At 40.7% G+C, this 17,480-nt stretch overlaps 1 protein-coding gene across 1 annotated transcript; it reads right to left on the bottom strand.

The window, feature by feature from the left end:
• Positions 1-16,245: 16,245 nt before the first annotated feature.
• Or13c3f (olfactory receptor family 13 subfamily C member 3F) lies at positions 16,246-17,199 on the bottom strand. Its single transcript, NM_001000402.1, is given in 1 exon segment — positions 16,246-17,199. A coding segment is annotated over 1 exon segment (954 nt).
• Between the last annotated feature and the right edge of the window lie 281 nt (positions 17,200-17,480).

The following is a 17,480-nucleotide window of genomic DNA, read 5'->3' as shown; positions in this document are numbered from 1 at the left end:
CCACCCTCCCCCCAACAATCACGTTCACTGGGGGCTCAGTCTTAGTGGGACCAAGGGCTTACCTTTCCACTGGTGATCTTACTAGGATTCATTGCTACCTATGAGGTCAGAGTCCAGGGTCAGTCCATGTATAGTCTTTGGGTAGTGGTTTAGTCCCTGGAAGCTCTGGTTGCTTGGCATTGTTGTACATATGCGGTCTCGAGCCCCTTCAAGCTCTTCCAGTTCTTTCTCTGATTCCTTCAACTGGGGTACCGTTCTCAGTTCAGTGGTTTGCTGCTGGCATTCACCTCTGTATTTGCTGTATTCTGGCTGTGTCTCTCAGGAGAGATCTACATCCGGCTCCTGTCGGCCTGCACTTCTTTGCTTCATCCATCTTGTCTAATTGGGTGGCTGTATATGTATGGGTCACATGTGGGGCAGGCTCTGAATGGGTGTTCCTTCCGTCTCTGTTTTAATCTTTGCCTCTCTATTCCCTGCCAAGGGTATTCTTGTTCCCCCTTTTAAAGAAGGAGTGAAGCATTCACATTTTGATCATCCGTCTTGAGTTTCATGTGTTCTAGGCATCTAGGGTAATTCAAGCATTTGGGCTAATAGCCACTTATTAATGAGTGCATACCATGTTTGTTTTCCTGTGATTGGGTTACCTCACTCAGGATGATATTTTCCAGTTCCAACCATTTGCCACGAATTTCATAAAGTCATTGTTTTTGATAGCTGAGTAATATTCCATTGTGTAGATGTACCACATTTTCTGTATCCATTCCTCTGTTGAAGGGCATCTGGGTTCTTTCCAGCTTCTGGCTATTTTAAATAAGGCTGCTATGAACATAGTGGAGCATATGTCTTTGTTATATGTAGGGGCATCTTTTGGGTATATGCCCAAGAGAAATATAGCTGGGTCCTCAGGTAGTTCAATGTCCAATTTTCTGAGGAACCTCCAGACTGATTTCCAGAATGATTGTACCAGTCTGCAATCCCACCAGCAATGGAGGAGTGTTCCTCTTTCTCCACATCCTTGCCAGCATCTGCTGTCACCTGAGTTTTTGATCTTAGCCATTCTCATTGGTGTGAGGTACAATCTCATGGTTGTTTTGATTTGATTTCCCCTATGACTAAAGATGTTGAACATTTCTTTAGGTGTTTCTCAGCCATTCAGCATTCCTCAGCTGTGAATTCTTTGTTTAGCTCTGAACCCCATTTTTTAATAGGGTTATTTGTCTCCCTGCGGTCTAACTTCTTGAGTTCTTTGTATATTTTGGATATAAGGCCTCTATCTGTTGTAGGATTGGTAAAGATCTTTTCCCAAAAACTCATAGCGCTGAGTGCCTGCAGAAAGAAACAGGAAAGAGCATATGTCAGCAGCTTGACAGCACACCTAAAAGCTCTAGAACAAAAAGAAGCAAATACACCCAGGAGGAGTAGAAGGCAGGAAATAATCAAACTCAGAGCTGAAATCAACCAAGTAGAAACAAAAAGGACCATAGAAAGAATCAACAGAACCAAAAGTTGGTTCTTTGAGAAAATCAACAAGATAGATAAACCCTTAGCCAGACTAACGAGAGGACACAGAGAGTGTGTCCAAATTAACAAAATCAGAAATGAAAAGGGAGACATAACTACAGATTCGGAGGAAATTCAAAAAATCATCAGATCTTACTATAAAAACCTATATTCAACAAAATTTGAAAATCTTCAGGAAATGGACAATTTCCTAGACAGATACCAGGTATCGAAGTTAAATCAGGAACAGATAAACCAGTTAAACAACCCCATAACTCCTAAGGAAATAGAAGCAGTCATTAAAGGTCTCCCAACCAAAAAGAGCCCAGGTCCAGACGGGTTTAGTGCAGAATTCTATCAAACCTTCATAGAAGACCTCATACCAATATTATCCAAACTATTCCACAAAATTGAAACAGATGGAGCCCTACCGAATTCCTTCTACGAAGCCACAATTACTCTTATACCTAAACCACACAAAGACACAACAAAGAAAGAGAACTTCAGACCAATTTCCCTTATGAATATCGACGCAAAAATACTCAATAAAATTCTGGCAAACCGAATTCAAGAGCACATCAAAACAATCATCCACCATGATCAAGTAGGCTTCATCCCAGGCATGCAGGGATGATTTAATATACGGAAAACCATCAACGTGATCCATTATATAAACAAACTGAAAGAACAGAACCACATGATCATTTCATTAGATGCTGAGAAAGCATTTGACAAAATTCAACACCCCTTCATGATAAAAGTCCTGGAAAGAATAGGAATTCAAGGCCCATACCTAAACATAGTAAAAGCCATATACAGCAAACCAGTTGCTAACATTAAACTAAATGGAGAGAAACTTGAAGCAATCCCACTAAAATCAGGGACTAGACAAGGCTGCCCACTCTCTCCCTACTTATTCAATATAGTTCTTGAAGTTCTAGCCAGAGCAATCAGACAACAAAAGGAGATCAAAGGGATACAGATCGGAAAAGAAGAGGTCAAAATATCACTATTTGCAGATGACATGATAGTATATTTAAGTGATCCCAAAAGTTCCACCAGAGAACTACTAAAGCTGATAAACAACTTCAGCAAAGTGGCTGGGTATAAAATTAACTCAAATAAATCAGTTGCCTTCCTCTATACAAAAGAGAAACAAGCCGAGAAAGAAATTAGGGAAACGACACCCTTCATAATAGACCCAAATAATATAAAGTACCTCGGTGTGACTTTAACCAAGCAAGTAAAAGATCTGTACAATAAGAACTTCAAGACACTGAGGAAAGAAATTGAAGAAGACCTCAGAAGATGGAAAGATCTCCCATGCTCATGGATTGGCAGGATTAATATGGTAAAAATGGCCATTTTACCAAAAGCAATCTACAGATTCAATGCAATCCCCATCAAAATACCAATCCAATTCTTCAAAGAGTTAGACAGAACAATTTGCAAATTCATCTGGAATAACAAAAAACCCAGGATAGCTAAAGCTATCCTCAACAATAAAAGGACTTCAGGGGGAATCACTCTCCCTGAACTGAAGCAGTATTACAGAGCAATAGTGATAAAAACTGCATGGTATTGGTACAGAGACAGACAGATAGACCAATGGAATAGAATTGAAGACCCAGAAATGAACCCACACACCTATGGTCACTTGATTTTTGACAAAGGAGCCAAAACCATCCAATGGAAAAAAGATAGTATTTTCAGCAAATGGTGCTGGTTCAACTGGAGGGCAACATGTAGAAGAATGCAGATCGATCCATCCTTATCACCCTGTACAAAGCTTAAGTCCAAGTGGATCAAGGACCTCCACATCAAACCAGACACACTCAAACTAATAGAAGAAAAACTAGGGAAGCATCTGGAACACATGGGCACTGGAAAAAATTTCCTGAACAAAACACCAATGGCTTATGCTCTAAGATCAAGAATCGACAAATGGGATCTCATAAAACTGCAAAGCTTCTGTAAGGCAAAGGACACTGAGGTTAGGACAAAACGGCAACCAACAGATTGGGAAAAGATCTTTACCAATCCTACAACAGATAGAGGCCTTATTTCCAAAATATACAAAGAACTCAAGAAGTTAGACCGCAGGGAAACAAATAACCCTATTAAAAAATGGGGTTCAGAGCTAAACAAAGAATTCACAGCTGAGGAATGCCGAATGGCTGAGAAACACCTAAAGAAATGTTCAACATCTTTAGTCATAAGGGAAATGCAAATCAAAACAACCCTGAGATTTCACCTCACACCAGTGCGATTGGCTAAGATCAAAAACTCAGGTGACAGCAGATGCTGGCGAGGATGTGGAGAAAGAGGAACACTCCTCCATTGTTGGTGGGATTGCAGACTGGTAAAACCATTCTGGAAATCAGTCTGGAGGTTCCTCAGAAAATTGGACATTGAACTGCCTGAGGATCCAGCTATACCTCTCTTGGGCATATACCCAAAAGATGCCTCAACATATAAAAGAGACACGTGCTCCACTATGTTCATCGCAGCCTTATTTATAATAGCCAGAAGCTGGAAAGAACCCAGATGCCCTTCAACAGAGGAATGGATACAGAAAATGTGGTATATCTACACAATGGAATATTACTCAGCTATCAAAAACAACGAGTTTATGAAATTCGTAGGCAAATGGTTGGAACTGGAAAATATCATCCTGAGTGAGCTAACCCAATCACAGAAAGACATACATGGTATGCACTCATTGATAAGTGGCTATTAGCCCAAATGCTTGAATTACCCTAGATCCCTAGAACAAACGAAACTCAAGACGGATGATCAAAATGTGAATGCTTCACTCCTTCTTTAAATGAGGAAAAAGAATACCCTTGGCAGGGAAGGGAGAGGCAAAGATTAAAACAGAGACTGAAGGAACACCCATTCAGAGCCTGCCCCACATGTGGCCCATACATATACAGCCACCCAATTAGACAAGATGGATGAAGCAAAGAAGTGCAGACCGACAGGAGCCGGATGTAGATCGCTCCTGAGAGACACAGCCAGAATACAGCAAATATAGAGGCGAATGCCAGCAGCAAACCACTGAACTGAGAATAGGTCCCCTATTGAAGGAATCAGAGAAAGAACTGGAAGAGCTTGAAGGGGCTCGAGACCCCAAAAGTACAACAATGCCAAGCAACCAGAGCTTCCAGGGACTAAGCCACTACCTAAAGACTATACATGGACTGACCCTGGACTCTGACCCCATAGGTAGCAATGAATATCCTAGTAAGAGCACCAGTGGAAGGGGAAGCCCTGGGTCCTGCTAAGACTGAACCCACAGTGAACTAGTCTATGGGGGGAGGGCGGCAATGGGGGGAGGGTTGGGAGGGGAACACCCATAAGGAAGGGGAGGGGGGAGGGGGATGTTTGCCCGGAAACCGGGAAAGGGAATAACACTCGAAATGTATATAAGAAATACTCAAGTTAATAAAAAAAAAAAAAAAAGATCTTTTCCCAATCTGTTTGTTGCCGTTTTGTCCTAACAACAGTGTCCTTTGCCTTACAGAAGCTTTGCAGTTTTATGAGATCCCATTTGTCGATTCTTGATCTTAGAGCATAAGCCATTGGTGTTTTGTTCAGGAAATTTTTTCCAGTGCCCATGTGTTCTTGATGCTTCCCTAGTTTTTCTTCTATTAGTTTGAGTGTATCAGGTTTAATGTGGAGGTCCTTGATCCACTTGGACTTAAGCTTTGTACAGGGTGATAAGCATGGATCAATCTGCATTCTTCTACATGTTGACCAGTTGAACCAGCACCATTTGCTGAAAATGCTATCTTTTTTCCATTAGATGGATTTGGCTCCTTTGTCAAAAATCAAGTGACCATATGTGTGTGGGTTCATTTCTGGGTCTTCAATTCTATTCCATTGGTCTATCTGTCTGTCTCTGTACCAATACCATGCAGTTTTTATCACTATTGCTCTGTAATACTACTTGAGTTCAGGGATAGTGATTCCTCCTGAAGTCCTTTTATTGTTGAGGATAGTTTTAGCTATCCTGGGTTTTTTGTTATTCCAGATGAATTTGCAAATTGTTCTGTCTAACTCTTTGAAGAATTGGATTGATATTTTGATGGGGATTGCATTGAATCTGTAGATCGCTTTTGGTAAAATGGCCATTTTTACTATATTAATCCTGCCAATCCATGAGCATGGGAGATCTTTCCATCTTCTGAGGTCTTCTTCAATTTCTTTTTTCAGTGTCTTGAAGTTCTTATTGTAGAGATCTTTTACTTGCTTGGTTAAAGTCACACCGAGGTACTTTATATTATTTGCGTCTATTATGAAGGGTGTCCTTCTTTAAAAGGAGAACAAGAATACTCTTGGCAGGGAAGAGAGAGGCAAAGATTAAAACAGAGACTGAAGGAACACCCATTCAGGACCTGTCCCACATGTGGCCCATACATATACAGCCACCCAATTAGACAAGATGGATGAAGCAAAAAGTGCAGACCGACAGGAGCCGGATGTAGATCGCTCCTGAGAGACACAGCCAGAATACAGCAAATACAGAGGCGAATGCCAGCAGCAAACCACTGAACTGAGAATAGGACCCCCCTTGAAGGAATCAGAGAAAGAACTGGAAGAGCTTGAAGGGGCTCGTGACCCCATAGGTACAACAATGCCAAGCAACCAGAGCTTCCAGGGACTAAGCCACTACCTAAAGACTATACATGGACTGACCCTGGACTCTGACCTCATAGGTAGCAATGAATATCCTAGTAAGAGCACCAGTGGAAGGGGAAGCCCTGGGTCCTGCTAAGACTGAACCCCCAGTGAACTAGAGTGTTGGGGGGAGGGCGGCAATGCGGGGAGGGTTGGGAGGGGAACACCCGTAAGGCAGGGGAGGGGGTGGGGGATGTTTGCCCGGAAACCAAAGAATTATTATTAAATATTAAATAAATTAAAAAAAGTTGTTCTCTGATCATCCACAGGAACCACAGTATGCATGTGACTGTATCCACATGTGCACATGTGTTTGCATGCACGCATGAGCATTTGAGTAATATTACACACAATAATAATCACTTAAAATTGAAGAAAAAAGAACAAAAAAGATACAGAATTACTCAAGAGACATTCTCAGGCAGCAGATGAGAGTTGGTACAGAGACCCACAGCCAGAAATTATGTAAGAGTCTAAATTGGAGGTTTGCATTGAGTCCCTCCCCTCAGAGATCAAGGAACCCCTCAAAACAGGGGAGGAAGAACTGTAGGAGTCAGAGGGGATGGAGGACACCGGTGCATGGGAGCGCCTGGAAAATGCAGCGTGGGCCCTCCTGTTTGCCGCCCTCTCGGAGAGCTCAAAAGCAACACTCCACAAGCAAACTTGAGCCCCAGGACCAGAGGTAAGACCAACTTTTCTGCTCCTAGCGACTTGCCTTTAGACTCATGACACCGAACCACAGGAACAGCTGAAAACCAGTAGACAGGAAAGACTACACACCTGAAAGCAGAACACTCTGTTCACATAAATGGCTGAAAGAAAACAGGAAAACAGGTCTACAGCACTCCTGACACACAGGCCTATAGGACAGTCTGGCCAATGTCAGAAATAGCAGAAAAAAGTAACACCAGAGATAATCTGATGGTGAGAGGCAAGCACAGGAACCCAAGCAACAGAAACCAAGACTACATGGCATCATCAGAGCCCAATTCTCCCACCAAAGCAAACACTGAATATCCAAACACACCAGAAAAACAAGATCTAGATTTACAATCATATTTGACCATGATGCTGGAGGACTTCAAGAAAGACATGAAGAACTCCCTTAGAGAAATGCAGGAAAACATAAATAAAGAAGTAGAAGCCTATAGAGAGGAATCACAAAAATCCCTGAAAGAATTCCAGGAAAACACAATCGAACAGTTGAAAGAATTAAAAATGGAAATAGAAGCAATGAAGAAGGAACACAGGGAAATAACCCTGGATATAGAAAACCAAAGGAAGAGACAAGGAGCCGTAGATACAAGCTTCACCAACAGAATACAAGAGATAGAAGAGAGAATCTCAGGAGCAGAAGATTCCATAGAAATCATCAACACAACTGTCAAAGATAATGTAAAACGGAAAAAGCTACTGGTCCAAAACATACAGGAAATCCAGGACTCAATGAGAAGATCAAACCTAAGGATAATAGGTATAGAAGAGAGTGAAGACTCCCAGCTCAAAGGACCAGTAAATATCTTCAACAAAATCATAGAAGAAAACTTCCCTAACCTAAAGAAAGAGATGCCCATAAACATACAAGAAGTCTACAGAACTCCAAATAGATTGGACCAGAAAAGAAACTCCTCCTGTCACATAATAGTTAAAACACCAAATGCACAAAATAAAGAAATAATGTTAAAAGCAGTAAGGGAAAAAGGACAAGTAACATATAAAGGCAGACCATCAGAATCATACCAGACTTCTCACCAGAGACTATGAATGCCAGAAGTTCCTGGACAGATGTCATACAGACCCTAAGTGAACACAAATGCCAGCCCAGGTTACTGTATCCAGCAAAACTCTCAATTAACATAGATGGAGAAACCAAGATATTCCATGACAAAAAAAAATTTACACAATATCTTTCTACAAATCCAGCACTACAAAGGATAATAAATGGTAAAGCCCAACATAAGGAGGCAGCTACACCCTAGAGAAAGCAAGAAACTAATCATCTTGGCAACAAAACAGAGAAGAAAAGCACACAAACATAACCTCACATCCAAATATGAATATAACAGGAAGCAATAATCACTATTCCTTAATATCTCTCAGCATCAATTGTCTCAACTCCCCAATTAAAAGACATAGATTAACAAACTGGATATGCAATGAGGACCCAGCATTCTGCTGCCTACAGTAAACACAGCTCAGAGACAAAGACAGACACTACCTCAGAGTAAAAGGCTGGAAAACAGCTTTCGAAGAAAATGGTTGGAAGAAGCAAGCTGGAGTAGCCATTCTAATATTGAATAAAATCGATTTTCAACTAAAAGTCATCAAAAAAGGTAAGGAAGGACACTTTATATTCATCAAAGGAAAAATCCATCAAGATGAACTCTCAATCCTAAATATCTATGCTCCAAATACAAGGGCACCTACATACATAAAAGAAACTTGACTAAAGCTCAAAGCACACGTTGCACCTCATACAATAAAAGTGGGAGATTTCAATATCCCACTCTCATCAATGGACAGGTCATGGAAACAGAAATTAAAGAGAGACGTAGACAGACTAAGAGAAGTCATGAACCAAATGGACTTAACAGATATTTATAGAGCATTTTATCCTAAAGCAAAAGGATATCCATTCTTCTCAGCACTTCATGGTACTTTCTCCAAAATTGACTATATAATTGGTCATAAAACAGTCCTCAATAGATACGAAAGATAGAAATAATGCCCTGCGTCCTATCAGACAATCATGGGCTAAAGCTGGTCTTCAATAACAATAAGGGAAGAATGCCCACATATACATGGAAGTTGAACAATGCTCTACTCAATGATAATCTCGTCAAGGAAGAAATAAAGAAAGAAATTAAAGACTTCTTAGAATTTAATGAAAATGAAGGTACAACATACCCAAACTTATGGGACACAATGAAAGCTGTGCTAAGAGGAAAACTCATAGCTCTGAGTGCCTGCAGAAAGAAACAGGAGAGAGCATATGTCAGCAGCTTGATAGCACACTTAAAAGCCCTAGAACAAAAAGAAACAAATACACCCAGGAGGAGCAGAAGGAAGGAAATAATCAAATTCAGAGCTGAAATCAACCAAGTAGAAACAAAAAGGACCATAGAAAGAATCAACAGAACCAAAAGTTGGTTCTTTGAGAAAATCAACAAGATAGATAAACCCTTTGCCAGACTAATGAGAGGACACAGAGAGTTTGTACAAATTAACAAAATCAGAAATAAAAAGGGAGACTTAACTACAGAATCAGAGGAAATTCAAAAATCATGAGATCCTACCACAAAAGCCTATATTCAACAAAACTTGAAAATCTGGAGGAAATGGACAATTTCCTAGAAAGATACCAGGTACCAAAGTTAAATCAGGAACAGATAAACCAGTTAAACAACCCCATAACTCCTAAGGAAATAGAAGCAGTCATTGAAGGTCTCCCAACCAAAAAGAGCCCAAGTCCAGACGGGTTTAGTGCAGAATTCTATCAGAACATCACAGATGACCTCATACCAATGCTATCCAAACTGTTCCACAAAATTGAAACAGATGGAGTGCTACCGAATTCCTTCTATAAAGCCACAATTACTCTTATACCTAAACCACACATAGACCCAACAAAGAAAGAAAACTTCAGACCAATTTCCCTTATGACTATCGACGCAAAAATACTCAATAAAATTCTTGCAAACCGAATCCAAGAGCACATCAAAACAATCATCCACCATGATCAAGTAGGCTTCATCCCAGGCATGCAGGGATGGTTTAATATATGGCAAACCATCAATGTGATCCATTATATAAACAAACTGAAAGAACAAAACCACTTGAGCATTTCATTAGATGCTGAGAAAGCATTTGACAAAATTCAACACCCCTTCATGATAAAAGTCCTGGAAAAATAAGAATTCAAGGCCCATACCTAAACATAGTAAAAGCCATATACAGCAAACCAGTTGCTAACATTAAACTAAATGGAGAGAAACTTGAAGCAATCCCACTAAAATCAGGGACTAGACAAGGCTGCCCACTCTCTCCCTACTTATTCAATATAGTTCTTGAAGTTCTAGCCAGAGCAATCAGACAACAAAAGGAGATCAAGGGGATACAGATTGGAAAAGAAGAAGTCAACATATCACTATTTGCAGATGATATGATAGTATATTTAAGTGATCCCAAAAGTTCCACCAGAGAACTACTAAAGCTGATAAACAACTTCAGCAAAGTGGCTGGGTATAAAATTAACTCAAATAAATCAGTAGCCTTCCTCTACACAAAAGAGGAACAAGCCAAAAAAGAAATTAGGGAAAAGACACCCTTCATAAAAGTCCCAAATAATATCAAATATCTCGGTGTGACTTTAATCAAGCAAGTAAAAGATCTATACAATAAGAACTTCAAACCTCTGCAGAAAGAAATTGAAGAAGACCTCAGAAGATGGAAAGATCTCCCATGCTCATGGATTGGCAGGATTAATATACTAAAAATGGCCATTTTACCAAAAGCAATCTACAGATTCAGTGCAATCCCCATCAAAATATCAATCCAATTCTTCAAAGAGTTAGACAGAACAATTTGCAAATTCATCTAGAATAACAAGAAACCCAGGATAGCTAAAACTATCCTCAACAATAAAAGGACTTCCAGGGAAATCACTATCCCTGAACTCAAGCAGTATTACAGAGCAATAGTGATAAAAACTGTATGGTATTGGTACAGGTACAGGCAAATAGACCAGTGGAATAGAATTGAAGTCCCAGAAATGAACCCACACACCTATGGTCACTTGATTTTTGACAAAGGAGCAAAAACCAGCCAATGGAAAAACGGTAGCGTTTTCAGCAAATGGTGCTGGTTCAACTGGAGGACAAAATGTAGAAGAATGCAGATTGATCCATGCTTATCACCCTGCACAAAGCTTAAGTCCAAGTGGATCAAGGACCTCCACATCAAAGCAGATACACTCAAACTAATAGAAGAAAAAGTGGGGAAGAATCTCGAACACATGGTCACTGGAGAAAATTTCCTGAGCAAAATATCAATGACTTATGTTCTACGATCAAGGATCAACAAATGGGATCTCATAAAACTGCAAAGCTTCTGTAAGGCAAAGGACACTGTTGTTAGGACAAAACGGCATCCAACAGATTGGGAAAAGATCTTTACCAATCCTTCAACAGATAAAGGGCTTATATCCAAAATATACAAGAACTCAAGAAGTTAGACCGCAGGGAGACAATTAACCCTATTAAAAAAATGGAGTTCTGGGAGACACAGCCAGAATACAGCAAATACATAGGCGAATGCCAGCAGCAAACCACTGAAGTGAGAATGGGACCCCCATTGAAGGAATCAGATCAAGGACTGCAAGAGCTTGAAGAGGCTCAAGAACCCATATGAACAATAATGCCAACCAACTAGAGCTTCCAGGGACTAAGCCACTACCCAAAGACTATACATGGACTGACCCTGGGCTCCAACCTCATAGGTAGCAATGAATAGCCTAGTAAGAGCACCAGTGGAAGAGGAAGCCCTTGGTCCTGCCAAGACTGAACACCTAGTGAACGTGATTGTTTCGGGGAGGGCGGTAATGGGGGGAGGATGGGGAGGGGAACACCAATAGAGAAGGAGAGGGGGAGGGGTTAGGTGGATGCTGGCCCGGAAACCAGGAAAGGGAATAAAAATAGAAATGTAAATAAGAAATACTCAAGTTAATAATGAAAAAAAGAAAAAAATGAAAAAAAATTTCTGGCTTTAGTGAAAAAATACTCAAGGTGATGAGTAAAATAAAAATTCCTGGAAAAAAATGGAGTTCAGAGCTAAACAAAGAATTCACAGCTGAGGGAAGCCAAATGCTTGAGAAACACCTAAAGAAATGTTCAACATCCTTAGTCATAAGGGAAATGCAAATCAAAACAACCTTTATTAGATTTCACCTCACAACAGTGAGAATGGCTAAGATCAAAAACTTAGGTGACAGCAAATGCTGGCAAGGATGTGGAGAAAGAGGAACACTCCCCCATTGTTGGTGGGATAGCAGACTGGTACAGCCATTCTGGGAATCAGTCTGGAGGTTACTCAGAAAATTGGACATTGAACTACCTGAGGACCCAGCTATACCTCTCTTGGGCATATACCCAAAAGATGCCCCTACATATAACAAAGACATATGCTCCACTATGTTCATAGCAGCCTTATTTATAATAGCCAGAAGCTGGAAAGAACCCAGATGCCCTTCAACAGAGGAATGGATACAGAAAATGTGGTACATCTACACAATGGAATATTACTCAGCTATCAAAAACAATGACTTTATGAAATTCATAGGCAAGTGGATGGAACTGGAAAATATCATCCTGAGTGAGGTAACACAGAAAAACACACATGGTATGCACTCATTGATAAGTGGCTATTAGCCCAAATGCTTGAATTGCCCTAGATGCACACAACACATGAAACTCAAGACGGATGACCAAAATGCGCATGCTTCCCTCCTTCTTTAAAAGTGGAACAAGAATGCCCTTGGCAGGGAATAGGGACACAAAGTTTAAAACAGAGGCAGAAGGTACACCCATTCAGAGCCTCCCCCACATGTGGCCCATACTTATACCGCAACCCATTTAGACAAGATAGATGAAGCAAAGAAGTGAAGGTCGACAGGAGCCGGATGTAGATCTCTCCTGAGAGACACAGCCAGAATACAGCAAATACAGAGGCGAATGCCTGCAGTAAACCACTGAACTGAGGACGGGACCCCTGTTGAAGGAATCATAGAAAGGACTGGAAGAGCTTGAAGAGGCTCGAGAACCCATATGAACAATAATGCCAAGCACCCAGAGCTTCCAGGGACTAAGCCACTACCCAAAGACTACACATGGACTGACCCTGGGCTCAAACCTCATAGGTAGCAAAGAATAGCCTTTTAAGAGCACCAGGAGAACGGGAAGCCCTTGGTCCTGCTACGACTGATCCGCCAGTGAACGTGATTGTTAGGGGGAGGGCGGTAATGGGGGGAGGATGGGGAGGGGAACACACATAAAGAAGGGGAGCGGGAGGGGTTAGGGGTATGTTGGCTTGGAAACTGGGAAAGGGAATAACAATCGAAATGTAAATAAGAAATACTCAAGTTAATAACGAAAAAAAACTGCATGTAAGTTGGGGACATTCTTGATATTGTGACATAAAACTTAGGGTGAGATTGGAGGGGTTGGCCAAAACAAAGAAATAATGTTTCTACAGGCTTAAAGCCTGATAATAGTCAAAAGTAACAGACATCCCATCAAGATAGCTTATTTAGTAAATAAGCTTGACATGCCCTGCCCCCATGACCTACATTCTGGAGAGAATCAACTCATGTAAGTTGTCCTCTGACCTTCATATACTTCATTGTACATGTGCTCCCTGCATAAAAAACAATTAAATTAACAAACCTAGCTTTTATTAACAAAGGTAAAGATAAAGGCTTAGAAAGAGTGAAACCGGAATATGTTGGTGGAAGGCCATTGGCAGAAATGGATCAATGATATTGGGACATAACCACAACTCTCTATAGGGTCTCTGCACTAACACAATTCCTTTTCAAGAGCAACAAGAGAAGAAGACATGATTCAGGAGGTTCATCATTAACCTATAAACCTGGACCTCCCGGAAGGTTAGCGCTGAACAAAGAATGAAACATTTCAGGGGAGATGTGGAGAGATGAGGACAAACAGGACAAGAGAAAGGGATTGGAGAATAAAGTCAAAGTCCTGCTGTCGCCTTGAGCAAAGTGAATCCATGAGCCTGGGCAGGGCCGTCCACCTTTACCCTGAGCTCAGATCGCTCCTTTCGACAAGTTGTCTATAGAAAAGGACAACTTATATTCAATTTATTTTGGAGTTTCGACTTATTTGAAAATATTAACTGATTTTATCTGACTAATCACTGACCATTTTAATCTTCCTGAATTTGTGAGAATTTCTCATGGAGATGTGAACGCATTTCTGTTGGCTTTGGCTGTGTGCGCCCACTGTTATCTCTTCTAGACGACCTCCTCTGCCAGTCTGCACTCCTGAGGATACAGCAGGCATCAACTTATCAAACCTGATATCAGCCCTTCCTGCCTCCCAATCACTCCATATGGAACTGGAACCGGCTCTCTTTCAGGATCCTCTGCCTTAGGTGGAATTGAAGCTAACCACTCTCTCACAGGGGCAGTACAAAAATCCCTCCCATCACTCATTGATCATCTCCAATTCTTCTTCTTCCCTGATCTCTTCTTGTAGATGTGCATGTGGAAGACGTTATCAATGCTAATGGAGTGGATATTAGGGCATACATGTGGCTCTAGTAGTGAATGGCTTTAGATAAAAGCTCAGTTAAGAAACAGTAGCTGGGATTCCTCCCTGTGGCACCTGAACTTCACTTACTATGACACTGACCTCCATAATTGTGTTTTCCAACTTAGTAAAACCTCAAAGAAAGCTGGGAACTTGACTTACTTTGTTTATCACTAGCAAGTTAACTCTGAATTTGAAAGAATGAATAATCTAACCAAAAAGTTAATTAGAGTTTGGGAATAGAGACATTTGCACATTTGTCTGTCTGCTTCCTGAGTTTAGATGTCATCTTCCCCAGTATTTCCACACAGCCCACTGGATGCACTTAATTCAGACATTACCAAGGATAGGGTTGTAATTGCAGTTCATGGTGTGTGAGAGATGAAGACACGTGTGTAGATCCATTTGGAGCAAACTCTAATCCTCAGTAAATTTAGCTGAGTGTGACTAGTGAGGGGAAAGAATGAAAATATCTCTCTCTAAACAAGGGTTCTCTTTTTTTATTTTATTTCTGAGATTATACATTGATTACAATTCTCCCTTCAGTTTCCTCCCTCTAAACCCCCTCATGTACCCCTCCTGTCTCTCAAATTTATGGTCATTTTAACGAATTGTTATTACAGGAACACATATTTTCTTTGACTTTATCACTAGCCAATATGTATATTTATATACATAAACTGCTAAACACAACCTGTTTGGTCTGTATAAGGCTACCTCCCTGCTTGTTTTCAGGGATTACTATTTGGAACTGTATAACTAACTGGTGTGCTCTTCCCTGGGAAAGGCTATGTCACCCATCCCAGATTTACTGAATTCCTTGGGTTCTTTGTGAGGGGTTGTGGCATTGTGAGCTCTTCCCTGTGCAGTTTGGAATATTTATTAGTGTCTTCTTTATTCAGGTCATATTCGGGCACTCACATTGGTGAGACATTACATGTGTAGCTTCTGGTTTTACTGAGGGACACAGTCTCACAGCAAAGTTGCTGGTATTCTGGTCACTACAATCACTCAGTCATGTCTTTGGAAATATTCCTAGAGCCATAAGCATAGAAGTGTCTCGTTGATGCATCTAATGGGACTGGGCTCCTCAACTCTGCATGTTTATTAGTGGTGGTTTTCTGTAGTGGTCTCTTTCTGTTCCAAAGAAAACTGTCCTTGATGAGGAATGAAAACTCCACTTACCTGTGGGTACAACAGCAAATGTATATAGACTGTTGTCAGAGACTTAGCTGGTTAATGGCTGTTGATTCTCCTGAACAATGGTGATTTCATTAGCACTGAGTAGTTAGTTTGATTTCTTGAAGTGAGCATGATCTCCCAGTTGGGTGGGTAATAAGGCCAATTAGAGAACTGTTGGTCACCAAGAAGACATGTATGCCATTACTGTGCCCTGTACATTACTGTGTATGCTGTTCATCGAAATGGTTCATAGGGAAAAAAGCTGAGTAAGACTGTTGCTTGTCTCCCTCTTTACACACCTTGCAGCTTTCTGGTACCATGAAAGCTAGACCTCAGGGAGTAGGCTTTAAGGTCCCCCTCAAGAGTCTTTGATCCCTGTTTCTGAAGTACATGGTGTCTTCAACACTAGGCACTTACTTTCCATCTGTGGAAGGTAACTAAGTAGCCAAGATTTTTTTCAAAGTGAATAAATATTGAATTAAACCATTGTTACAGATTTGCAGGTAAGTCAATCTCATGCTTACTACACAAAAACCTGTGTTTGCTGTTATCTTTATGGAATATACTTCTGTTTCAGTATGTATTTTATGGCAGCTTTAACATCCTTATTCCTCAAACTATAGATGATTGGGTTCAGCATCGGGGTAACAAGTCCATAAAATAAAGAAATGACCTTATCTGAAATTCCGAATTTGTCTTCCCCAGTCAGATCTTGGGACTTGGGTTTCGTATACATAATGAAGAGAGTTCCATAAAATATGCCCACCACAGTCAGGTGGGCAGAGCAGGTGGAGAATGCCTTGCGTCTCCCGGAGGCTGAGTTCATTCTCAAGATAGTGTAGAGGATGAACACATAGGAGAAAAAGATGAGTAGTAGTGGAAGGACCAGAAAGGCCATATTTGATATCGCTATGGTAACAATATTGAGAGATATATCAGCGCATGCTAGCTTGAGGACAGCTAAGACCTCACAAGTAAAATCATTAATAACATTATACCCACAGAAAGGCAACCTCATGACAAGGGATGTTTGCACAACTGAGTTGATTCCACCAGAGAACCATGATGCAGATGCCATGGATACATACACCTCTTTGCTCATGATGATGGAGTATCTCAGAGGGTTGCAGATGGCCACGTAGCGATCAAAAGCCATCATGCCAAGAAGCAAACATTCTGTTGAGCCCATTGCAAAAGCAACGAACATCTGCACTGCACAACCAGAGAAAGAAATGTTTCTTTTCTTTGAAATTTGGCTCACCAATGTTGAAGGAACAGAAGATGTTGTGTAGCAGATATCCAGGAAAGAGAGGTTGCCCAGGATTAAGTACATGTGTGTGTGAAGATGGGGATCAAAGATGCTTGCTATGATCAGAACACCATTGCCAGTTAGAATCACTAGATACATAACAAGAATGATAACAAAATAAATGATCTCAGTCTTTGGGTATCCAGAAAGGCCCAAAAGAAGGAATTCAGAAACAAATGTCTGGTTATTTTTATCCATGTCATCCATGGTCAGCCATCATTGGAAAATCTACCATAGAACATATTCACTGCCCCCAAAACAAATAGTGCAAAGTACCTGAAGAATTATTTTTCATGTATTAGAAAGGGTTCATTTCTTAATCTCAGACATTGATACCCCCAATAATGTATGGTATTGAACATAGTGAAATTGAGAATGTTGGAAGTAGGCATGCTCATTGCCAACATCTACCCATTTAAGAGGCACATTCAAAAGCAATTCTTTCTATTATTGAGAATACATTCTTAAACTGATGTTTC

Source organism: Rattus norvegicus, chromosome 5, assembly GCF_021556685.1.
Source record: "Rattus norvegicus strain SHRSP/BbbUtx chromosome 5, alternate assembly SHRSP_T2T, whole genome shotgun sequence".
NCBI classification, from domain to species: Eukaryota; Metazoa; Chordata; class Mammalia; order Rodentia; family Muridae; genus Rattus; species Rattus norvegicus.
Note: the sequence above shows the minus strand (reverse complement) of the source record. Positions and strands in the feature narration are given on the sequence as shown.